Source organism: Eulemur rufifrons, chromosome 8 (assembly GCF_041146395.1).
Source record: "Eulemur rufifrons isolate Redbay chromosome 8, OSU_ERuf_1, whole genome shotgun sequence".
In the NCBI taxonomy this organism is placed as follows: domain Eukaryota; kingdom Metazoa; phylum Chordata; class Mammalia; order Primates; family Lemuridae; genus Eulemur; species Eulemur rufifrons.
In genome coordinates, this window is record NC_090990.1 from 106,597,800 (window position 1) to 106,621,860 (window position 24,061).

At 39.3% G+C, this 24,061-nt stretch overlaps 1 protein-coding gene across 12 annotated transcripts in view; it reads left to right on the top strand.

Annotated features, from left to right (window-relative positions):
- Positions 1–306: 306 nt before the first annotated feature.
- The window catches only part of LOC138390872 (myomegalin), a 201,279-nt gene continuing 177,524 nt past the window's right edge, over positions 307–24,061 (top strand). For 9 of the 12 annotated variants that reach the window (XM_069480750.1, XM_069480755.1, XM_069480751.1 and 6 more), the window contains exon 1: positions 307–610. In XM_069480750.1, coding sequence (XP_069336851.1) covers positions 378–610 — 233 coding nt within the window. In that variant the 5' untranslated portion in view covers positions 307–377. The remainder of the gene's footprint in view (positions 611–24,061) is intronic. The other 3 variants (XM_069480752.1, XM_069480756.1, XM_069480759.1) reach the window with 1 other exon arrangement.

The following is a 24,061-nucleotide window of genomic DNA, read 5'->3' on the forward strand; positions in this document are numbered from 1 at the left end:
TGAGAGAGTGAGAAAAGAAGTGTATTTGAGGTTAGAAATTGGGGAAGGTGGCATTGGCACGGACAGAAGGGAAAAACAGAGTGGGGTCTGGGAATGAAAAGATTTCCAGGTTGAGATAGTGGGTGGTGAGAGAATGGGGAGATGCAAGAGGATGAAGGGCGCGTCGGGTGTTTGTGGCAGAGGGACCAAAGCAATCTGGGCGGAGCAGGCGGCAGAGGCAGCCGCGGAGGAGGCCCGTCTTCCCAGATCACCAGCACGGTCGCAGCAGGAGGGGATGCTCTCCAGGCCCGGAGGATGCGCGCTAGCAGTCCGGGAAGCTTGTAGGAGAACGAAGCAGGGATCGTAATTGGACTGGGTGGCCAGGCCCGGGGAAATCCATGAAGAGGACCGACAGCGAGTCCTGCTGCCGCCGCCAATGCCACTTCGGCTGCTGCTGTCGCGCATCTCGCCTGGCTCACCACGCGCCTTACTGGTCCGGGGACGGGGCGCGAGCCCCACAGTCCCCACGGCAGCCCCCCGGCCGGGAAAGACGGCGCCCAGAGCTGGCCGGGAGCTGGGCGGCGGCGGCCGAGGAGGAAGAAGCAGCCGCGGTGGCCGCACCCTGGGTGAGGTGAGAGCACGGCCGGCTCCTGCAGCTGGAGCCCTGGAGGCTGCGGACCGCGCTGGGGGTGGCGGCGCGCGCTGCGCTGGGCAGGAGAACCGCGCGGAGGCTGGGTCCCGGGCACTGGAGATCTGGACGCCTTGGGAGGGGTTTGCGCCGAGTGACAATTGCTTGGAGAAGGTTGGAGGGCAAGGGAGGTGATGGGGCTCATGGCGGGGGCGGGAGGAAGAGGAACAGTGGTGAGTTGCCTAGAAATAAAGGCGTGGCTCTGGATGGTACCGGACTAAAGCTTGGGCAACCTGGTGTCAACCCCAAGGTCTTTGCTTGATGTGTAGATGTCTGCTGTGATGGTAGAGGTGAGGTTGAAGGCTGTGCCTGCTGGGTTGAGCCAAAGGAGAGAAGAACACATGACTCAGAAGGCCATGCTAGGATGAAACATTAGGAATAGTCATGGAAGATAAAGGATCAGAAAAGCGCGCGGGTGAAAGAGCACGCACGCATTGACTTCTCTTACGTCTCTTCTATTTTGGATATTATCTTAGATACAGACAGCGGGGTGGGGTTGGTGATGGTTCTTCCTAGGCTACCTCCTTCCTGCAGAGCTGGAGCCCTGCTTGTTAGCTGGATGAGGCCGTGCAGGACAAGCTCCATCTAAATTCAGTTCCTTTCTTTGCTTTGGCCTGGAAGACTGGACAGATAAGGCCCAATTTTCTTCATGTAGCAGCAGCGAGAGAAAATGTGTCACACGTAAAATTTTCTGGAGAAGAGACAGATGGTGCTGCAGACTTTTATGAAATAAGCATGTCCTTATCAAAGCATTTTTAGCTTTTTTATTTCATAGGAAGCCAGTACTCATAAATCAAACTACAGGGCAATAGTGATTTCAGTCTCTAAGCTGCCATTAACTAAGTGGGATCTTTAAAAAGTTACTTTATTTCTCCAGATCTTACTTTCCTATGCATAAAATTGGAATTTCGATCAAATAAGTACTAATAGTAGAACTAAATAGTCATTGGATTGTATTCTGTATTCAGGTTTCTGCTATATTGGTGAACTAGAAAACTTAGCCTATTCGCACTTAGTTGTATTTTTCCATAACAATATCCACTGTTTATATGAGAAAACAAAGTCAAAGACATTCAGTTAACACTGCTTAAAGGAATCACATTTCTATTAAGAAATTCATAATAAATTACTGCTCTTAAGAAGAAATGAATCAAGAAATATTCATTATTTGATTTTTTTATAACGTGAAATTTTTATTGCTTTATAAAATTACTTTTTAAAAAATGTGTATCTATGGGATATTGAATATTTTTCACAAACTACTTTGGAATTTTTTTAAAGCTTGGAATAAAAAATTTAAACTGAATATATATTTATGATTTCAAGGCTTCTTAATGACTTTACATACACTAGGTAAATTCTTTTCATCTGGAAAGAACTGTTAATACTGCAAAATTTAAAATGGATCATGACTCCTTATCACAAAGGTATGGTTTTTCTCACTGTCTTTGGTAGCAAAGAGTTTGTAGGACTAGAATTTGATTCTCTAAATTGTTATTTTTTTGTGGCAATAGATAGCAGACATTCATGATTTCCTTAACAGTTAGTTACTCATCTGACAAACTACATCTACATTCTTCTTAGTTGATGTAATGATAAATCTTGAAATGTTTTTAAGCATTTCAGGAATTCTCAAATGAAACTGTTTCAGGAACTTCACTGAAATTAGTGTTACTCTGATCTTCATTTGAAAATCAGTTCTCCAGGAATGTGTAGCGGACTTTTAAAAATATAGCTATGTTAGCTAGAAGCTTAATGAGTAGTATAGTGTAAGAGGCTTGTACTTGGGAAGTAGTACCTTTGGTATAATTTCTAACACCCAATCAACTAAAAAAATATAAGAAATCAAATCAGTACATTATCCAAATTCAATTTAATTCAGTGTTGTTTATTGAGCAATGATGGTGGGCGCCAGTACAAAACTGGATACAAACTCAGGTAGCGCAGACTCTATGGTCCCAAACTATACTCTTTTAACTACAGTACAGAGTAAGTGCTGTAACAGAAAGATGAACGGTGAGAATAAAAATAAGTAAATAAATAAAAGGATCTCTCCAGGGAAAGCAGGCTGACTATGCCCCAAGAGGCCATACGAGGTGGCATTATTTTGGAAACTATGTCAAAATCTGGTGTTTAACCTGTTGAGTCTGTTTCTTAAACTGATAAATCCACAGGACTACTATATAAACCCAGAGTGGCAAATTACTCATTTATAATGAAACTTTTAACATGTTAGGAGACTAGACTCTTGTTTGTTATTCCAGTGAGGTCTTTCTTGGCATACTTGCCACATTTAGGAGCCAAATTACAACCAAAAGGTTGTTTGTGAAACTTGAATTTAGAGCAAGAGGAATTAATCAGTGGATTCTAAATTTTTTAATGTGGTAGCTTCAAACATAGTATCAAAGGATACAAATGAATTCTTTCTTCCCTGGCCAGTAAGTGTCCATTGATGATCAACCTTCTTTCTTATGTACAACTTTTTTTCCTATTTCTGATATGCTAATATTTTCAATCAGGTTATAGTCTGGGTTGGGGATCCTTGTGTCTGTTTCAAGTGTTTGAACATTTCTTCTTTGAATCAGTTTGTCTTCATTGTAAAGTTTAAATTCCAAATGGTCAGCTTATTTTCCTTAGGTAAAATTCATTATTGGGGCTGGGAAGCAGGCTTTGGAGACCTTATCACAACCCCTACATGCTGGCAATATGGACCAGGTGGTTAGTGGCACCTGTATATGGTGCTAAGAGGCAGATGATCAGAGAGGGCTTCACCCAGAAGATGAATTTTTGCCTGTCCTGATAACATAACAAAGCTAGGTTGAGTGGGAAGGAAATTTTAGCAGAGGGACACAAGCAGATTTATGGCCCTGGGTGATCCTGTGCTGTGATAGAAATTTTCTCTGAAGATTTAATTCAAAGGTGATCCCCTTTCAAGTATATAACTATTTAAAAAAGAGAAATTAGGTGAATTGTCAGATGATGGCCATCTGCTTCAATGTGTGCTTTTGAAGCTTAGCAGATGGCATATTCCATTTAGGTGGATATCCTGGAACATGCAGACAACTGTCAGGGGAGAATGATTTCAGAGAAGATTCAGTAAGTTTCTAACATCAAACTACAACTACTGTATTATGTCTATCTAGCCATCTCTTTGTTATTATTTTACAGCTTTATTGAGATATATTTAGCATACAATAAACCGGGCAAATTTAAAGTGTACAACTTGAAAACCTTTAACGTATATATTATATATACCTGCAAAATCATCACCACAATTAAGATGATGAACTTATCCGTCATCCCAAAAAGTTTCTTTCTGCCCTTTTATGATTCCTCCCCCCTCCCCCCCTAATGCATAGGCAACCACTGATCTGCTTTGTCACTATCCGATAGTTTGCATTTTCTAGAATTTCATATAAATGGAATCACGAAATGTGTACTCTTTGTTATTGTCTGGCTTCTTTCACTCAGCATAATTATTTTGAAATTTATTTGCGCTATTGTGAGTATCAATAGTTCGTTTCTTTTGTGCTGAGTAGTATTCCATTGTATGGATGTGCCACACTTTGTTTATTAATTCACCAGTTGTTTGGTTGTTTTCAGTTTCATGGCTATTACAAACAAGGTTTCTATGAACATTTGTGAGCCTCTCTTTGTGTGTACATATGCTTTCATTTCTCTTGGGTAAGTTTCTAGGAGTAGAACATTAGGCATACTTTTTGAGAAACTGCCAAATTGTTTTCCAAAGGGGTTGTACCTTTTATATTCCCACTAGCAATGTATGAAGGTTTCCATTTCTCCACATCCTTTCCAACACTTGTTACTGCCTGTCTTTTTTATTATAGACATTCTAGTGGGTATGAAATGGTATCTTACAATGGTTTTGATTTACATTGCCCTAATGACTAATGATGAGCATTTTTTCATATGCTTGATTATTATCCATACATTTTTAGTGTATGGATTTGAAAGCTTTTGCCTATTTTTATTGAGTTGCTTGTTTTTTTATTGTCACATTAGGGGTTCTTTCTACATCCTAAAACAGGTCTTTATTATATATGTACTTTGTAAATATTTTCTCCCAATCTGTAGATTGTCTTTTCATTTTAGTAACTGTCTTTTGAAGATCAGAAATTTTAAAATTTTACTGTAGTAAATAAACATTATCAAATTTTTCTTTTATGGGTTTTGTTTTGATGTTATAACTAAGAAATCACTGCTTAATCCAAGGTTCCAGAAATATTTTATTTTTTCTAGAAGTTTTATAGTTTTGCATTTTTACATTTAGGCCTATGATCCGTTTTCAGGTAACTTTTGTATATGATGCAAGTTATTGATCAAGGTTTTTCTTTTGCATGTAAATATCCAGTCGTTCCAAACACCCTTGGGAACATTGTCTTTTTTCTATTTGATTGCCCTGGCACCTTTGCTAAAATTAAACGACCATATATGTGTATGTGTCTGTATCTGGATTTTTTATTCTGTTCCACTGATTTTTCTTCAGACCAATACCCTATTGACTTGGTTATTGTAGATTTATAAGTATTGAAACAATGTAGTTAAGTCCTCTAACTTTGCTCTTACTTAAAATTGTGTTCATTGTGCTAGGTTCTTTGTGTTTACATATACATTTTAGAATCCACTTTTTAGTGTAGACAAAAAACCTGCTGGGTACTTGATTAGAGTTGCACTGAATATATAGATCAATTTGTGGAGAATCAATATCTTAAAAATATTGGGTCTTCTGATCTATGAACATGGTATATCATTCCATTTATTTAGGTTAGATGGTTCTCAACTAGGGACAATTGTCAATCACAAGGGACATTTGATAGTACCTAGGCACGTTTTTTATTGTGCTAATTGTGATTCAGGGCAAAGGTGATACTAGCATATAGCTGGAGGTCAGAGATACTGGTAAACATCCTACAATGCACAGAACAATTCCCACAACAAAGAATTATCCAACTTAAAATGTCAATAGTGCCAGGATTGAGAAAACCTCATTTAGCTCTTTTTAAATTTCTTTTAGCAGAGTTTTGTGTTTTTATTGAACAGGATTTGCCCATCTTGTAACACACTTATCCCTGAATTCTTCATATTTTATATATATTATAAATAGCATTGTCTTTAAAATTTCAATTCTGATTGTTCATTGCTAGTTTATATTGATTGTGTGTCTTATACCCTCACTAAATTGACTAGTTCTAGTAGCTTTTTTCCTAGTTTCTGTAGACTATTCTACATAATGATCATGTCATCTACAAAATACACACAAACATGCACACACACAGTTTTCTTTCTTTCTTTCCAATCTGTGTGTCCCATTTATTTTTCTTGCTTTATTGCACTGGCTAGAACCTTTAATACAATGTTGAATAGAAACAATGGGGGCAAAAATCTTTGCCTTGTTCCTGGTTCTAGGAGAAAGGCATTTAGTCTTTCACTGTTAAGTATAATGTTACCTGTATGTTTTTCATAGGTATCTTTTATTAAGTTGAGAAAGTTCCCTTATATTCTTAATTTTCTAAGAAGTTTCATTAGGAATGGATGTTTAATTTTGCATCCATGGAGAATACTATGTTCTTTTCTTTTTATTCTATTAATATGGTGAATTACATTGATTGATTGAAGAATGTTAAAATTGATGTTGGGTTTTGGGAAAAAATCCCACTTAGTCATGATATATTATCCTTTTTATATATTGAGGATTAGATTGCCAAAATTTTGTCAAGAATATTTGCATCTATCTTCATGAGGGATATTAGTTTGTATTCTGCATTTGTAGTGTCTTTTTCTGAATTTAGTATGAGGATAATGCTGGCCTCATAAAATGAGTTTGGAAGTATTCCCTCTTCCTAAATTTTTAAAAAGAGTTTATATAGAATTGGCACAATTTCTTCCTTAAATATCTCTTAAATTTTAGTAATAAATATTTTTATTTTATTTTATTTTTTGAGATAGAGTCTTGCTTTGCTGCCTAGGCTAGAGTGCAGTGGCATAGTCATAGCTCATTGAAAGCTCAAGCTCCTGAGCTCCAGTGATTCTCCCATCTCAGGCTCCCAAGTAGCTGGGACTGCAGATGCACACCACCATGCCTGACTGATTTGTCTATTTTTTGCAGAAAAGGGGTCTCGCTATGTTGCTTAGGCTGGTCTTGAACTCCTGGCCTCAAGTGATCCTTCTGTCTCAGTTTCCTGAAGTGCTAAGATTACAGGCATGAGCCACTGTGCCTGGCCTTAAAGACTTGTAAGACTGATTTTTCTTTGTGGGAAGGTTTTTAACTACAAACTCAGCTTCCTTAATAAATACAGTTGTCCCTCAGTATCCATGGGGCATTGATTCTAGGGTTCCCATGGATACCAAAATCCATGAGTGCTCAAGTCCCTTATATAAAATGATATTATATTTGCATATAACCTAGGTACATCCCCCTGTATACTTCAAATCATCACTAGATTACTTATAATATTTGAAACAATGTAATTGCTGTGTAAATTGTTGCTATACTGTATTGGTTTTTATTTGTATTATTTTTTATTGTTCTATTGTTATTTTTTATTGTTTTTAAAATTATTTTAGATCTGTGGTTGGTTGGATCCACAGATTCAGAACCTGTGGATATTGAGGGCCAACTCTATAGGGTTATTCAGTTTATGTATTTCTTCTCATGTTAATTTCTGTCATTCAAGGAATTTGTCCACTTTCTCTACATTGTCAAATTTATTACCATAATATTTTATACCATTCTCTTGTTAACCCTTTAATATTGGTAGACTCTGTAGCAGTGTTATTGTTCTCATTCTTATATTAGTTATTTGTGTCTTCTCTTTTTTCTTGATCAACCTGACTAGAGGTTTATCAATTTTATTGACCTTTTCAAAGAACCAGCTTTTCACTTTGTTGATTTTCTCTATTGTTTTACTATTTTCAATTCATTTGACTTTCCTCCTGATCTTTATTATTCCCTTTCTTCTGCTTACTTTGGATTTCATTTGCTCTTACTTTTCCAGTTCCCTAAAGTGGAAGCTTAGATCATTGATTGAACTTTTCATCTTCCCAAACTGAAACTCTGCACCCAACAAACAATAAGTCCCCATTCTCTCCTCCCCACAGCCTCTGGCAATCACCGTTCTGCTTTCTGTCCCTACGAATCTGACTACTCTAGGCACCTCATATAAGTGGAATCATAATATTTGTCCTTTTGTGTCTGATTCATTCCACTTAGCATGTCTTTAAGGGTCATCCATGTTGTAGCATGTGTCATAATTATATTCCTTTTTTAAGGCCAAATAACATTCCATTGTATGTATATGCAACATTTTGTTTGTCCATTCATCCACTGATGGGCATTTTGATTGTTTCCACCTTTTGGCCATTGTGAATAATGCTGCAATGAATACAGATGTACAAATACCTATTGAGTCCCTGCTTTCAATTCTTTTGGGTATATAGCCAGGAGTGGGATTGCTGGATAATATGGTAATTCTATATTTAATTTTTTGAGGAATAACCATACTGCTTCCTACAGCAGCCGCACCATTTTACATTCCTACCAATAGTACATAATGGTTTCAATTTCTCTGTATCCTCATCAACACTTGTTATTTTCTGCTTTTTTGATAATAGCCATCCTAATGAGTGTGAAATAGAATCTCATTGTGATTTTGACTTGCATTTCCTTACTGATTAGTGATGTAAGAGATATTTTCAAAGTTTCATATGTACTCACATATTTATAATTTCCAGTGTTCTGCATTAGTTTGCTTAGATCTAGATTTCCATATGATATCATATTCCCTGCCTGAAGAAATTCCTGTAACATTTCTTGTTTTCATTGTGCAGATATGCTGATGGGAGAATTCTTTCAGCTTTTTTATGTCTGAAAAAGTCTTTATTTCACCTTCATGTTTGAAAGATATATTTGCTGATTACCAGGACTGACTACATACTTTGTGGGGCTCAATGCAAAATGAAAATGTAGACCCTTCTGTTCAAACATTACTAAGAATTTCAAGCCATCAACAGCAAAGCATTAAACCAAGCACGGTCCTTCTGCACACAGAACCCTGAGTGACTACACAAGTTGCACACACAAGAGGCCTACTCTGCTCCTTATAGAATTCTAGATGATCACTTTTATTCCCTTTTAGTACTTTAAAGATGTTGCTCTGCTTTCTTTTAACTTGTAATTTTTCTGATGACAATTCTGTTCTTGTTCTTATCTTCATTCCTCTCTCTATAGCAAATGGGTCTTTTTTCTCCTAAATACTTAAAGAATTTTTTCTTTATACTGACCTTAAGCAATCTCATTATAATGTGTTGATGTACTTATTTTCATGTTTCTTGTGCTCTAGATTTGTTGAGCTTGTTGGATCTCTATGTTTATAGTTTTTGTGATAGTGAGACAATTTTCAGCCATTATTTCTTCAAAAAATTTTTGTTGCCTCATCTAACACCTTTCCTTTGGGGACTCCAATTACACATATATTAGGTCACTTGAATTTTTTCCCACAGATCACTGATCCTCTGTTTATTTTCTTTCAGTCCTTTTTTCACCTTGTTTTATTTTTGGATCATTTTTATTGCTATGTCTTCAAGACCAATAACCTTTTCTTTCACAGTGTGTTTAATCTGCTCTTAATCCCATCCAGTGTATTTTTCATCTCAGACATTATCTTTATCATCTCTAGAAGTTTATAACTTCCATGTATTTTAGAAGATAGACTAATGGCCAAGAAATGTATGAAAAAATGCTCAACATCTCTAATCATCAGGGAAATGCAAATCAAAACCACAATGAGATATCACTTATCTCCAGTGAGAATAGCCTTTATCAAAAAGTCTCAAAACAATAAATGTTGGCGTGGATGTGGAGAGCTAGGAACACTCATACACTGCTGGTGGGACTGCAAACCTCTCTAGAAAGTAATATGGAGATACCTCAAAGAGCTACAAGTAGAACTACCATTGGATCCAACAATCCCACTACTGGGCAACTACCAAAAGGAAAAAAAGACATTCTATAAAAAAGACATCTGCACTTGAATGTTTATAGCTGCACAATTCACAATTGAAAAGATGTGGAAACAACCCAAGTGCCCATCAATACATGAATGGATTAACAAGATGTGTATACCATGGAGTGCTACTCAGCCATTAAAAAAAATGATGAACTATCTATTGTATTATCCTCGATGGAGCTGGAGCCCATTCTTCTAAGTGAATTATCACAGGAATGGGGAAACAAACACCACATGTACTCACCATTATATTGGTACTAATTGATCAACACTAATGTACATATCTGGGAAGTAACATTCATGGGGTGTTGGGCAGGTGGGAGGTAGGAGGAGGGGATGGTTAAATCCACATCTAATGGATGTGGTGTGTGCTGTCTGGGTTATGGGCACCTTGTTGGGCAGAGCAAAGGCAATTTATGTCACCAAAGCGTTTGTACCCCCATAATACTCTGAAATTTTAAAAAAAGTGTATCTTTTGAGTATGTTGTATGGTTTTTGATTAGATGTATCTTTCTGTTTTTATTTGACTTAGGTCAATATTAAAATTTATTTACATTTCTTGAAAATACACCCGTTAATATTGGAAGATGTCTTCTAGATGACAAAATAGCAAGTGAGGGATTATTACAGACTTTTGTTTTGGTTTTTAGCAATAGATGTATCCTTTCCTCCTTTCTTTGGACAATAACCATACATTTCTTTTTGGAGAATTACCTTTTTTGCCATTAATTATAGTCTGGCTGTAAAGTTTGGTAAGGTACCCTCCCTTAGCTAAGTGATGCTCATGAGACCCATACTAGGATGGTCTGACTTTCTTTATGAACATTGCATCTTCAGTAGAGCAATAGAAGAGTGAAAGAAATGGTTGGAACAACCGGCCCTTTCTTGCTACCTGGATCTTTTATGCTTCCCCTATTCCTGCCATTTTAAGCTTGTTCTTTTGAGTCTTCAACTGTTCCTTTGATTCTGTGGGTTTCTTCTTCCAATAAATCCTCTTTTAAAAAATTTAATATAGCCACGGTTTGTTCGCTGATTTCTCCAAAAAGCATGTATAGAGTGTCAGGCACAGTTCCAGGTGCTAAAATAAAATGAAGAAAAAGATTATCGGATAAAGGCTCTACCCTCACAGGCTTAAGTTTAATGATGTTGCAGTAGTATTGGTGAGGAAACAGAAAACAAGTAATTAAATATATAAATAAAGTGTTTTCTGACACTAAAAAGTTTACAAAGAAAATAAAATTAAATTATTGATTAGAGAGAGAGAGAGACTGAAGCAGATGGTGAAAGAACTGCAATCACAGTTCTAAGGTCCTAAGATAGGCATAAGCTAGGTGTGTTGAATGAAAGGAAAGAAGAACAGAGCAGCTGAAGCACGCTGAACAAGAGGAGAGTGGCAGAAGATGAGGGAGCAGAGGTGGACCGGAGCCAGGTCATGGGAAACCTTGTAGGCCATGGTAAGCAGTTGATTTTATTCCAAGGACACTGGGAAGCCACAGAAGGGCTTGAAGCAGGAGCATGATATGATCTGGAAAATGTTTAAAAATATTAATCTGCCATTGGAGAACAGACCTTAGGAGGCTAAGAGTGGGAGCAAGGGAGGCTGCTCAGAAGGCTGTTGCAGTGAGTAGTACAGATATGAGATAATGGGTATTTATATTGAGGTGGTTGCAGTGGGCCTGGTAAGAAGTGGGGGGATTCAAAATATGCTTTGGAGGTAGAGCTAATGGGATTTGCTGGTGTATTGGATGAGGGGGATGAAGTGAAACGAGGAATTTTCACAGGCCTTTATTTTTATTTTTAAATTTTTTTAAATTTTTATTTCAGCATATTGTGGGGGCACAAAAGTTTAGGTTACGTATATCGCCCTTGCCCGCCCACCCCGCCGAGTCAGAGCTTCAAGCGTGTCCATCCCCTAGACAGTGCGCATCGCACTCATTATGTATGTATACACCCATCCCCTCCCCCACCCACATCTGCCTGACACCCGATCAATGTTATTCCTAAATGTGCTCTTAGGTGATGATCAGTGAAACCAATTAGATGGTGAGTACATGTGGTGCTTATTTTTCCATTCTTGGGATACTTCACTTAGTAGAAGGGGTTCCAGCTCTATCCAGGAAAATACAAGAGGTGCTATATCACCATTGTTTCTTATAGCTGAGTAGTACTCCATGGTATACATATACCACATTTTATTAATCCACTCATCACAGGCCTTTTTTCCAAAGGGTAATTCTCCCCCTTGGCCACAGGAATTAGTTTAGGTGTGGGTACTTGACTCCCATTAATCCAAACAGTGTTCTTCAGGAGCTTGCTGGGAGAGACAGCCTTTCTTCTAATGGATGTGAACCTGGGGGAGAATGTAGGCCTGTGCCCCAGCAAGTAACCTGGTACCTTGAAGATCCTGAAGACAAAACCAACAAAGAAGACAACTGAGGGGTAAAGAGAGACAACTTCACTGTTGGAGTCTCTATATTAAGTTGTGCTTGAAACCTCTGGTTGAAGTTTTTGTCTCCACTCATTATGGGGATATTGGTTGTTAGATGGCAGAACAAAGAAACAGAGGTCATTCTAATGGAGAGGACCCTGCATTATACGAAAAATATCTTCACAGAGGGCTGCATATGGTGACCAAATGGTGGTAGTGCTCATGGCGGGAGGGTGGTAGTTGACATGGTGAAGGTATTCCCGAAGGACATGCCAACCTCTTCTTCAAGTTACCTGTTCTCTGGGTCTTATTTGCCGGAGCAGCCTCAGAAGTTTGGGTGATTCATGCTCGATCTCACAGGAGTTCCAAACAGAACGCTACAACAGTTTTATATTATGATCCCTGACATCCCATGGCACTAGCGTTATTGTTATCACCATCACTACATTTATAATTTGCATTATTAATATTTATTGAGTACATGATACATGCTAGGCCCAATCTTAAACACTTTATAAGCATAATCTCAATTAATACTCACTACAATTCTGTTGAAAGATTCTGTTATTAACATCCCCATTTTTATAGAAGGGGTAAATAATTTGACAAGGTTACACAGTTATGATGTGGTGGAGGTTGTGCCTAATTGGTAGCTGTTAATTTTCTGTTTCATGTGCATTAGAGTAATTATTTTTGTCTATCTTTTATGTTCTTAAAATGTTTTCCTTTTCAATGACCCTAGGTTTGCTTTTCCATAAAAAGTAAATCAAAACAAAACAAAAACCATAAAACAAAAGCTTGATAGAGCTTGGACAAAAATGATCAGGTCTCCAAAATAGCATAATGAGTGTGAAAATGTCATCTGTTTTAAAATAATAAGCTGCATGATCAAAATCTGACCTTGTGAGAATTTGCTTTCTTAATTTATATGGCAAAATGCCTGAAGGTCAGCACTGAGGAAAGAATGACCTGTTTAAGACAAAGGGAAGCAGGAGTACCCGAATATGACCAAGGATCTATGAAAAAAGCATCAGAGAGCTTCATATTCAGGTTAATAAAAATGAGTGAATTGTACATTTCAAAGGAGAATCTGGGACACTGTTCAAATAACAAATACTTAAAGCAAGCTGGGCTCACTGCCTAGAGTCATAGGCACGTGCATTTACAGAATGGGAGGACTTTGTCCACTGTGTGAGTGCTCACTCACACCCACATCTAACCTTACAGCACTACTTCAGAGAAAGTGGATCCGATGAAAAAAATGTCAACATGAATAAGTGACCCTAGTGCACAAACAGAAACAATATCATATTTTAGTATCTTTTTCGTCTCCATAATAGTCTAATCTGTTAATATAAAATCTTTTGGCTATGTAAACCTTGGCTTTGAAATCTCCAACTAAATATTGCTACTAAAACATTTATTGCCTTTCAACAAGAAAGGTTTTCGTGGATTGCACGTATCTTCTAAAAGAAAAAAATGTTCTTGGTAGTAATTAAAAGCACATTCTGGAGCAGGCATACTTAGGCAGTATATGCTATGGGCCGGTCTTATAAAGGTGCTATTTATTACTCCCTAATTTTCACCATCAATCTAGTTTCCTGTTGTGCATCCTTAAATAACTGCTCTGACTTCTTTGTCCTTCTTTACTGTAGAGATAATAACAGCATCTTTGTGAATGGGAGAGCTCAGTCTCTACCTCTACAGCCTGACCTTGGATTGAGTGAAGGTTCAGGAGTCTGTGTATTAGTTTCTATTAGCGTTCTATTAAATACATAGCAAATCACCCCAAACCTAGTGGCTGAAAACTACAAATGTTTAATATCTCACAGTGTCTGAAGGTCAGGAATCTGAGAGCGGCTGAGCTAGGTGCTACTGCCTCAAGTGCTCCCATGAGGTTGCAGTCATGCAGTCGGCTGGGGCTGCAGTCATCTTAAGGCTTGACAGGGGCTGAAATATCCACTTCCAGGCCCACTCACCTGGCTGCTGGTAGGCTTTAGGTCTGCTTATAACATGGTGACTACTTCCCCCAGCACAATTGATCTAAGAGAACGAGAGCAAGCATGCTCAAGATGGAAGCCACAGTTGGCTTTCCTTTTTAAAAATAATCTAATCTTGGAAGTGACATCCCATCCCCTTTGCCTTACTTTATTCATTAGAAGTAAGTCACTAGATCTATCCCAGACTCAAGGTGCGGGGATTACACACCAGAGACCATTGGGGGGCCATCTTAGAGATGGCCTAACACAGCATCCATTACCTGAGCTCCTGGACACCAGGGGAACAACAGAATTAATTTTCTCTCTTCCTTCCTCTGGAAGGAGGCTAATACAAATTGAACACAAAAAGCAAGGGGATCTGTAACCAGAGCTGAGGTTGAGGACTATGCTAAGCTATGGAAACCTCGTGAAGATGTCTATCCGTATCCTCAGAACAGTAACGACCTCAGGCTCTACATGCTCTGTCATCCCTCCAAACATCCCTGGAAGATACTGCTGGCAGTGACTGGCCCTGGGACTCTGGCTGTTTTATTGGATGCCTTACAAGCATCCAAGGTTGAGGGGTCAATTTCTGATCATACAATGTAACCTGCTTGCAGCACAGTAGGTGCACTGGTTGGGAAATTCTACTTTTGATGACCTATTGGGAGATCAGCTTGGGTATGTATTTTATGGTGATGGTCCTAAAGCCACTATTACTTTACTAAAGTTTGCTCAAGGAAAGATCCTAGCTATTTGGTTTTCCAAAGCCAGACGGCAGGTTTTGGCTCAATGGCAATGCTGAACTCTGGCGCAAGTCTAAATTTTATGCTTGCTTTTTACCCTTCCAGTTTGACACAGGGGCTAGTTTTTCTCAGCCTTCAACTCCAGCTCTTCTGTGGCATCAGCTTTTTTTCTCTTTCTTGGTCCCATGAAACCTTAAAGACTTGTGCATCCTAGCCTGCAGGACTGTCCTTTTCTTTACCCCATTCTCCCAGGACAGCCCTGACTCAGTTGTTTCAGCCTCACAAGCAGAAATTGGCTGTCAAGGAGGACGAGAAGTGGGGCCTAATCCTTGAAAATATAACTGAGCGAAAGACCCAGGGCTGTGCTGTCATTGGGCTGGGCCCTGAGCTACACTTCACTAAGAGAGAACTGGAAGCAGAGTCCGACCCTCGGTGAAGGGACTGCACGGAACCTGGCCATAGTCCAACTCTCGAGGCTGAGCCTCAGAGCTGTGATTCCAGCGTTATACCCAGAGGGTAGGCTAACAAAATGGCACAAGGGACTTAAGACTGCAGAAATGATTGACCCTGTCAGGCAAATGTATGGAGAGGCAAGAAGGCAGGCCCAGGGTGCCCTACCTCTGGGAACCAGGAAAGCCATCTGAAGGAGAGTGCAAATGCCTCATGCCTGCGGGCCCTGGCAGGTTACACAAATAAGTGAAGCAGGTCAGATGTAAGACCATGGGGAATAGTGCTGGTGACTGGCTGTCTAGAGCATTTAGGGCCAAACAAAATACATCTGCAGGGCCAAGTCCATAAGACAGGTTCTGCCAGTAGGGGGCACCTGTAGATGGTTACCAAACACGACCTGGTTTGGTACTTGGGATGAGCATCTATTACCAATGGAGAGGCTCCAGTCTGAAGTTCCCTAAGCTGCTCCAAGGCACTGCAGCCTGCATGGAGGATGTAGCGTGGCTACTTTGATTTCCAGAGCCAACTGCAGGCTATGTGAAAACAAGAGGAGAGGTGAGGCAGCTTTGGTTTTTGAGTTGAGTGAGCAGGTACCTAAACCTGAGAGTTGGGGCTCAAGCTTTTCTTGAAAGGGCAAGCTCTTGAAAAATTGCGTTCTAGTTATATTAGCGGCAACTCGTGAGGCAAACTTGTTCTTTTTCCCCTCTCCCACCATCTCCCCTTCCACCCGTGTTCTACCATCTCCCCAGTGCCCTATACCTCAGAGAAACCACCTCACAGGTTGGAAGAGCTGGCCTTGGCTCTGATAGTCGCTTTTACTTTGTGGTATCTTAAAGGTGCCACCTGATGTCTGACCATTCGTAATACACAGAGAGCTTTTGCCAGCAAGGTCGGCAGAACGTAGCACTAGACAGCACCAGCGGAGATGCCTCTGAAGATTTGGCTTTTAGCACACGATCTGAGGATGAACAGACAGGGCTAGGCTGAAGCAAGTAAGACACTCCCAGGACCATGGAAATACAGGGTCAGATCCTGTCTTTATTTAAAATTTTGATATTTTATTCATTGTGGGATTTTTTTCATCAATTTTGTTTTCTAAAATATTGCATCAAAATATCATTTATCTTGATTGCTGAGTTTCTGGCACCCCTTAGATTTTGCACCTCAGGTAAGTGCCTCACGCCCCTCACCCTGGTTCCAGCCCTGAACAACTTCATGGTTGAATCAGAAGGTTGAACCAGTTGATGCAGTCCCTCAGCGCCTTCTGGCCTTGAGTTTTTCCTCCTTTTGTCTTCTGAGAACTTACCAAAGCCAACAAACAGAGAATACAAGACTTCTTTTCTGTATATCACAAGCTCTGATTTAGAGTCAACTTGAGTATTTCTGTACTTTTCTGTCTATTATTATATCACAGACATAGCCTAAAAATGTGATGCTTTGATCTGTTTCAAAGATTATTTTAGTTGAAAGGAATTATAGTGGTTAATGTTGGGTGTGTTTGTTCTTTTACCAAACTGTTATAATTTAGAATGGGATTGACTCTTACAGCCGCTTGAACTTTGCAGGGGTAAAAGACTGTTGAGGTTTGCTCATCTTTTGTCTGGAATTGCCAGATGTTTGATACTGTATGCCACAGCTCAGTATTTTGACTTCTTATATGCTAAAATGAAAATGAAAACAAAAATGAATACACAATGTGAGATTTTCCTCATTAAAATTTTTTTTTCATCGTGTGAGGCTTTGTGAGGCTGGATCTTAGTATTTTTGAACCCTTGCCAGCTGGAAGAAAGGACAAAACAGCTGTTCTAAAATGCCAGAAAATTGGCTTCCAGTAGTTCTAAGTGTAAAAGAGTAAATTTGTCTTTGTTGTATATTTTGCCTTTGTCCGGAGAGTGATTATTTTGATGAGCCCTCACAGCTGTGCAGATGTAAGCCAAATATCTATCGGGGGTAGCTCCTGCTATTAGTTAAGTAATTCACTGCAGATACTGTGGATTCTCTCATAGCACATGTTTGATAGTCAAAAGCTGACCTCGGTGGGGTGGTATATTCTTTTACATGATCCAAGTTATTTAATAATTTTAATTATTCTTAGGACATATACACTGAAATATTTAGGGGTGACAAATCTGCATTTTACTCTCAAATAGTTTATCAAAATGACATTAATGATTGTGTGTGCGCTTGTGCACACGTGTGTAGAGAGAAAACAAAAGTGGCAAAATGTTAAGAATTGATGAATCAAGTGAAAGGACTCCATTGTACTGTTTTTGTAACTTTTCTGTATGTCTAAAATTTTTAAATCTTTTTCAAAATGGAAAGTTTTAAAAATCAGTGTTATGTTTCATTCATATATATATTTCACACATACACACACACAACTACATACATTTTCGAGACTGGCTAGCAGATGGCATGATACAAGAAACAAAGGCAAGACCATGGCTATACATGACTATCTTGTCCTTAGCAATATTTTTTGCTAATTCAGAATCCAATCTGAGATCAGGACCAGGATCATGCATTCCATTTAGTTATCATCATCCTTATGGATTTTAAACCAGCCTAGATTGATTAGCACATATTCCTTGGACTTGGACTGGAACTACTTGTCCCATCCTGGAAAATGATTCAGATTTTAGTGATGGTGTGATTGTTATGAATACCTTGGAAGCTATTCATGAATTTATTCCAGTATTGTTTCTGGTTCCAGAAACTTATTTATTGACCCTAACATCAGTCTCTTCAATTTTTAAGACTTGATATCTATGTTCAAATCAAAGAGAATTATTCAGGTAATTCATGCAAGTCTTTCCTCACTATTCCAACCCCTTTCCTAGAAATTTACATACCATATTTCTTGCATGATTTCCCCTCCTCCAACATCAGATACACATAAATAGTGGGTGTTGAAAGGATGAGGGGGATTGTGTGAGTAAATTACCACCAGCTGTCTGAAGGCTTGATCATAATTTGTTTCCTCGAGGTTTTTGTTACAGCTGACAGCAGAGGCTAGCCAATGAAAGAGAGAGGTCTGAATAAACACACACACACACCCCCACATCCCCCCTCCCCACCACACACACTCCTCAAGACACGGGAAGAAAGTTGGGGATAAGGGAAGGAATACAAGATAGAAGAAATGTCTGTTTTTTTTTTTTTGCTCCCTAGAGCTCTGGCCAGCAAGTGAGGGAACCCACTTACTCAGCTTTCACCAGTGCTTTGGTCTCATATGGTAAATCAGAAAGCTGAGAAATGGAAAATCTGGGTCACTGGCCTAGCACTAGAGAGCAGTTTGGAGCAGAACGGAAATTGTAATTCACGACTGCTATACAGAGTTGGAATCCTGCCTGGTATGCAAACATGAATGGAAAATAGCTATGATTTATAAAATGCTTAAAGTGTGCTGGGCAATGAGTTAAACACTTCATTTATCATCTCATTTTGTTCTCACAGTGACCCTATTAGGTGGTTATTATCATTAACCTTATTTTACAACTGGGTAAGCTAAAGCACAGAATTTAAGTAATGTCCAAAATGACAAGGCTGGAAATTGACAGCGAGGTGGATTGGAACCGGGCTCCCTGACACTACAGCCAGTCATTTGACTGTTGTAATGTCTGTCAACCACCTCAGCTACACTGCATTGCTCTTCCAGATGAATGGGACCCTAGGCAGTCACCCGGGGGAGGCCAGGAACATTTTTTTTTCTGCCAGTGAAAATTAAATTTTTTTCAACAATACTATTTTTTAAATTTTTAATTGACAAATAATAAGTGTATATATTTATGAGGTACAATGTGATGTTCTGATTTCACATTGTGAAATGATTCAAACAAGCTAATAATTTTTAAATATAAGCACCGTATTTTGCAATCCTAATATATAATAAAGTTTTGTATTGCTAGCATACTTCAGTATCTTACTCAGATGCTGCCTTCTTTATGAAAACCTCTCTATCAAATAAATTAATCACTCCTGCCTTTGTGTTCTGCTTTGTGTGTAACTTTATTTAGCACTTTACCCAATCTGATTTGTATTATGGTTTGATAAATACAAACCTGGCTTTCCACACTGGATTTTCAACATGTAGTGCAATGCCTAGCACATGCTCTGTAAATGTTTGTCGAACTCATGTTAAATTGAATGAATTAAGATAACTAAATTGTCCCTGAGTTTTGTCAGCTTGTGGGAATAAAATTAAGTCCCATGAGCATTAGCTATCTCTGAACTCCCACCTGTTTATTTAGGAAATGAAGTCCCTTACAAAGTCCCCTGGCCCCCTCACAAGTGTTTCTGCTCATCCCAAGGGTTGTTTTCCAGTCTCTCATAAACTGCTCTGGTCCTGAACTCTGTTACTCTGAGGCACAGCTGCCACTTTGCCTACTATGTATAGTCTTCAGAGCCATACGTCACCCCCACCCACAACGCTCCAGCTACTGAAGGGCAGATCTGTCCTATATATACAACTGTTTCTCTCTCAGTTACTTGAATGGCCTAAGTAACCAGGTACATCCATCCTAGCCACAGTTCTGCCCATTAGGTTCCCCCGTCCTGCTAATAATGCATATAACAGATTTGCATTTATGAGCTCTATCGGACAGTTTTTCACCATGTGAAACTCCAGTATTATTATTCTTAGGAATGTGCTCCTCTTTTTAGCCTGTCATTTAATTGCTCTAAGTCTCTGTTTTCTCCTCTATAAAAGAGGGTTGCCTTACTGGAATGCTCTCTTAATGCTATCTCACTCATCTTTATTGCACTTATCACCCTTTGGCATATTATAGCTATTTGTTTGTTTATTGTTTATCTATACCAGCAGATTGTAAGCTCCATGAAAATAGGGTCTTTGCTGTTTATTTCTTAACTACTGTGTCTCTAGCATAAAAAATAGTGCCTGACACATAATAATCCTCAGTAATTATTTGTTGAGTGAATGAATGAGACAATGTATCAGAATTATTGTGTACATGTTAAAGCGTTGTTGTCTATTACTGCATAAACAATGTACTCCAAAACTTAGTGACTTAAAACAACCATTTTATTATATCTTATGATTTTGTGGGTCAGGAATTTGGACAGATCTCAGCCAAGCAATTTCTCTGTCCCATGTGTTGTTGGCTGGGTCACTCGGTGGTATTCAGGGGAAGGCTGAGCTGCTCTGGAGGTCCCAGAACAACTTCATTTGCTATGCTTGATGCCTTTGAGGACCTCTGGGTGATGTTCCACCAGTGGTCTCAGGCCTCTCCCCTCGAGAGGCAGTCAGACTTCTTTCATAGCAGCTCAGTATATTAAGAGGCCGAGGTGGAAGCTGAAAGGGTTCTTATGACCCAGTCTCAGAAGTTTATGACCTAGAACTGCATTCTATTGGTCAAACAAGTCATTAAGACCAGACTAGATTCAAGGGAGGAGAACTAGATTCCACCTCGCAGTAAGAGAAGTAGCAAAGAATTTGTAGCCATCTTTAACACATTCCTCTTTCTTTTGGCCACATACATTATTGCCACTTGCAAAATAAACTCATTCTGTACCAAAGCCCCCAAAAGTTTCATCATGTTTACTGTATCAGCCTAGAAGTCCCGATTCACACCATCTAACTCAGGTTCAGGGAATGATGAGGCTCTTGGGGTACAACTCCTTCACTACAGTTCCTCTTGATCTGAAGTCATTGGCCTCTCACATCCAACATACAGTGGTGGGACAGAGATAAGGTAACTGTCGTAGACACTCCTATTTAAAAAGTGAGAGAACAGGAGCATATAGCAGTCAGTAGCCCAACCCACAGCAATTTTGAAATTAGCTGAGCACATATTATCACTTCATTGGTTAAGGCCCTGTCCTGCTCCTGAAAATGATTCTCTCTGGCTCTTGGTCTGCCCTCTGGGCTCTTGGTTCCATTCTTGAGTCATTTTTCATTTTCCATAAGAAATGATGCTTGTTTTGGGCTGGGTAACTTTCTCAGCTTGCTGCTTCTCTGTAGCAGTTTGAGGGTCCAAAGGCATCTTTTCAATCTGTATTGTCTTTAATCTCTTTCAGAGCATGTGGGTACAATTCACTTAAAAACTTTAAGGACATCTTATGTACTAATTTATAATCAACTCCTCTAGACAAAAGCCACACCTACATTTCATTCTGAAACAAGGTCTTTTTTTTTTTTTCACCTTGATAGGGCTGCCTGTGAGCCTGATGTGAAACCTTTTTGTCTCACGGAGAGGCACACCCTTAAGATTCTTAGAGGCTTTTTTCTTTTTTAACTGAAAGGATATATGAGGCACCACCTTAAAACTTTTTGAGGTCTTAACCAGGGTTATAGCAGTCACCTATTGGATTTGGTTTCTTCTCTGAAGCCAGTTCTGATTTTGAAAGCTTTTGCTGTTCGGAGAGACTGGGGATGAGAAGGAGTTTGACGTTTGAACCCAGCAGATCCTGGCTCTTTATAGTTCCTCTAAATTCTCCTTAAAAACTGAATGGCTCTTTTTTTAGCCTATCTTTTTCTATCTACCTTATCATAATAGCTAAAAGAAACCCACTAGCACTTTTGAAATTCTTCCTGAAAATCTCCTTAGCAGGATACTCCCATTCGTTAGGTATATTTTCTATTTTCCACATTCCCAAAGACAATGGTTTTGATAAACTTTCTTCCACTACATAACGCAGGTCATTTTTTTTTCAGCCCCCAATAATATTTTCTTCACTGTCCTTCTCAGTTGTCTCTTCAAAGTCCTTCCTGAGTGCAGTAACATTTTTCTCGAGCCTTTCTGTCTTCTGCTATATCCAGATACCAAAGTTATTGCAATTCATTTAGGTTTTTGTTACAGCAACACCCCACTTCCAGATACCAATTTTGATTCCAGCTATCTATTGCTACTTAGTAAACTACTCCAAAACTTATGACACGACACAACAAATACTTGATATGTCTGATGATTTTGGTAATCAATAATCCTAGCATGGCTCAGCAGGGCAAATTGATGCTGTCATGGCTACAGCTAGGCTGGCTCAGTTGTGTCCAGCTGATGCAGGACGGCTTCACACACATGCCTGGCACCTTGCGGGGAGCTGCTGGATGTTGGGCTCAGCTTGTGTTACCTCTCAAACAGAGAGTTTCATTCTCTTGGTGGGTATCAGGTCAATAGACACAGCCAAGGTGGTTATCGCAGGGGGTTTTATTACTTGGCAAAAGTAACAGGCACACCAGAGATAGTTCCCAAAGCAGTGTGTCCTCGAACAATGGGGTTGGGCGGGTTTTATAGTCAGAGGGTAATGAGACATGATCTGGTAGGATCTTGTGATGGGTGATGCCAGGAAACGTTCTTTGACTGGATCCTGGCATGGGGTGACACCAGGGCTCAATCCTTTTGGATACTGGATCCTGTCATGTGGTATCTACTTCTTAATTCAGTTCCCACTCCTTGGTCTGGATACTTAGATTTCACCCATGGTTATACACTTGGTTCATCTGGGCATGCTCAGGTTATGTGTCCTTCAATCTGGGGGTCCATGGCAACTGAGAAACAACTCACAACTTTGTTACATAAAAGTCCAGCCAGATTGGTCTGGTGTGGTTACACTAGGGCCCCTCCTCTCTCCATGTTAGTCTCAGGGCCTCTCCACTTGATTTCTCTAGCATGATAGTTTGACTTAATCTGGCAGTGCAGGCCTTAAAGCCAGTGTCCCAGGAGTCTCACATGGGAGCTTCAAGACTTCTTATTGACATAGCCTTTGCAGTTAGACATCTCTTCTGCTGCATCTGATTAGTCAAGAAAGTCCCTAAGGCCAGCCCAGATTAAAGGGAGGAGAGTTATAACGATCCACCTCAATCGGAGAGGTAGCAAAGAATTTGTGGTCACCCTTAATCTACCACAAAGACTGTATCCTTGCTTTCAGAATGATTCCTCTGTGTCAGGAAAGGACATTTTTTTAACCCAAGGTTAGAGAGATGGACTGGAGCTATGAGGGACCAAGGAGACATATGCTGACTAGCCAAGTGATCAGCGAAGTGACAGGCGTTGCAGACATATTGTCCTCCTATGTAAATGCTCAGTGAATGTTCGGTGTCAGACTAGGAAAGCAGTGTGCATAACGGGTAGGCATGCCGTTCTGTAACAAAACTGATTGGTTTCAAATCTCAGCTTTGCCATATATCATCTTTGAGAATGTAGGCAATATAATTTGCCTGTGCTCCACATTATTCATTTATAAAATAGAGATTAACTAGAGCCTACCTCATAAGATTATTTTGTGAAGAAGAAAGGAGTTGATACACACAAAGCTTTTAGAGGAGAATCTTGCAAAAATATGTTAGATATGGTTATTTTTATTATTGCCTTATAGGTCATGCAGTAATCCATATCAAGATCAATAGTCTTTTTTACCCAGAATCAAGTTGGAGAGAAGAAAGGGAAAAGGAATTTTAAAAATAACTGAATGAAAGGTAAAAGTCTCGTTGGAATATTTGGAGCTGAGTGACACCTTTCTATTTGCTGCACCTTGTCATCAATTCAGGTATTTCCTGAAGCACAATAAGTTGACCAAATTAAGAGTGGCACACTTAGGACAGAATAACATAACTGGTTAATTTATCAACATCATCTACCCAGATTATTTGAGTTCTAATCCAGAAAACTGGGAACAGATATACAAGAAGGAAGATGTGTAATTTTTAACCTAACAATCCTCCATCTCCAAAATGGGAACACAAAATAATATATCAGGATAGACCAGGTTATGCTGCAGTAATAATAAACAATTCCCTAATCTCAGTAATT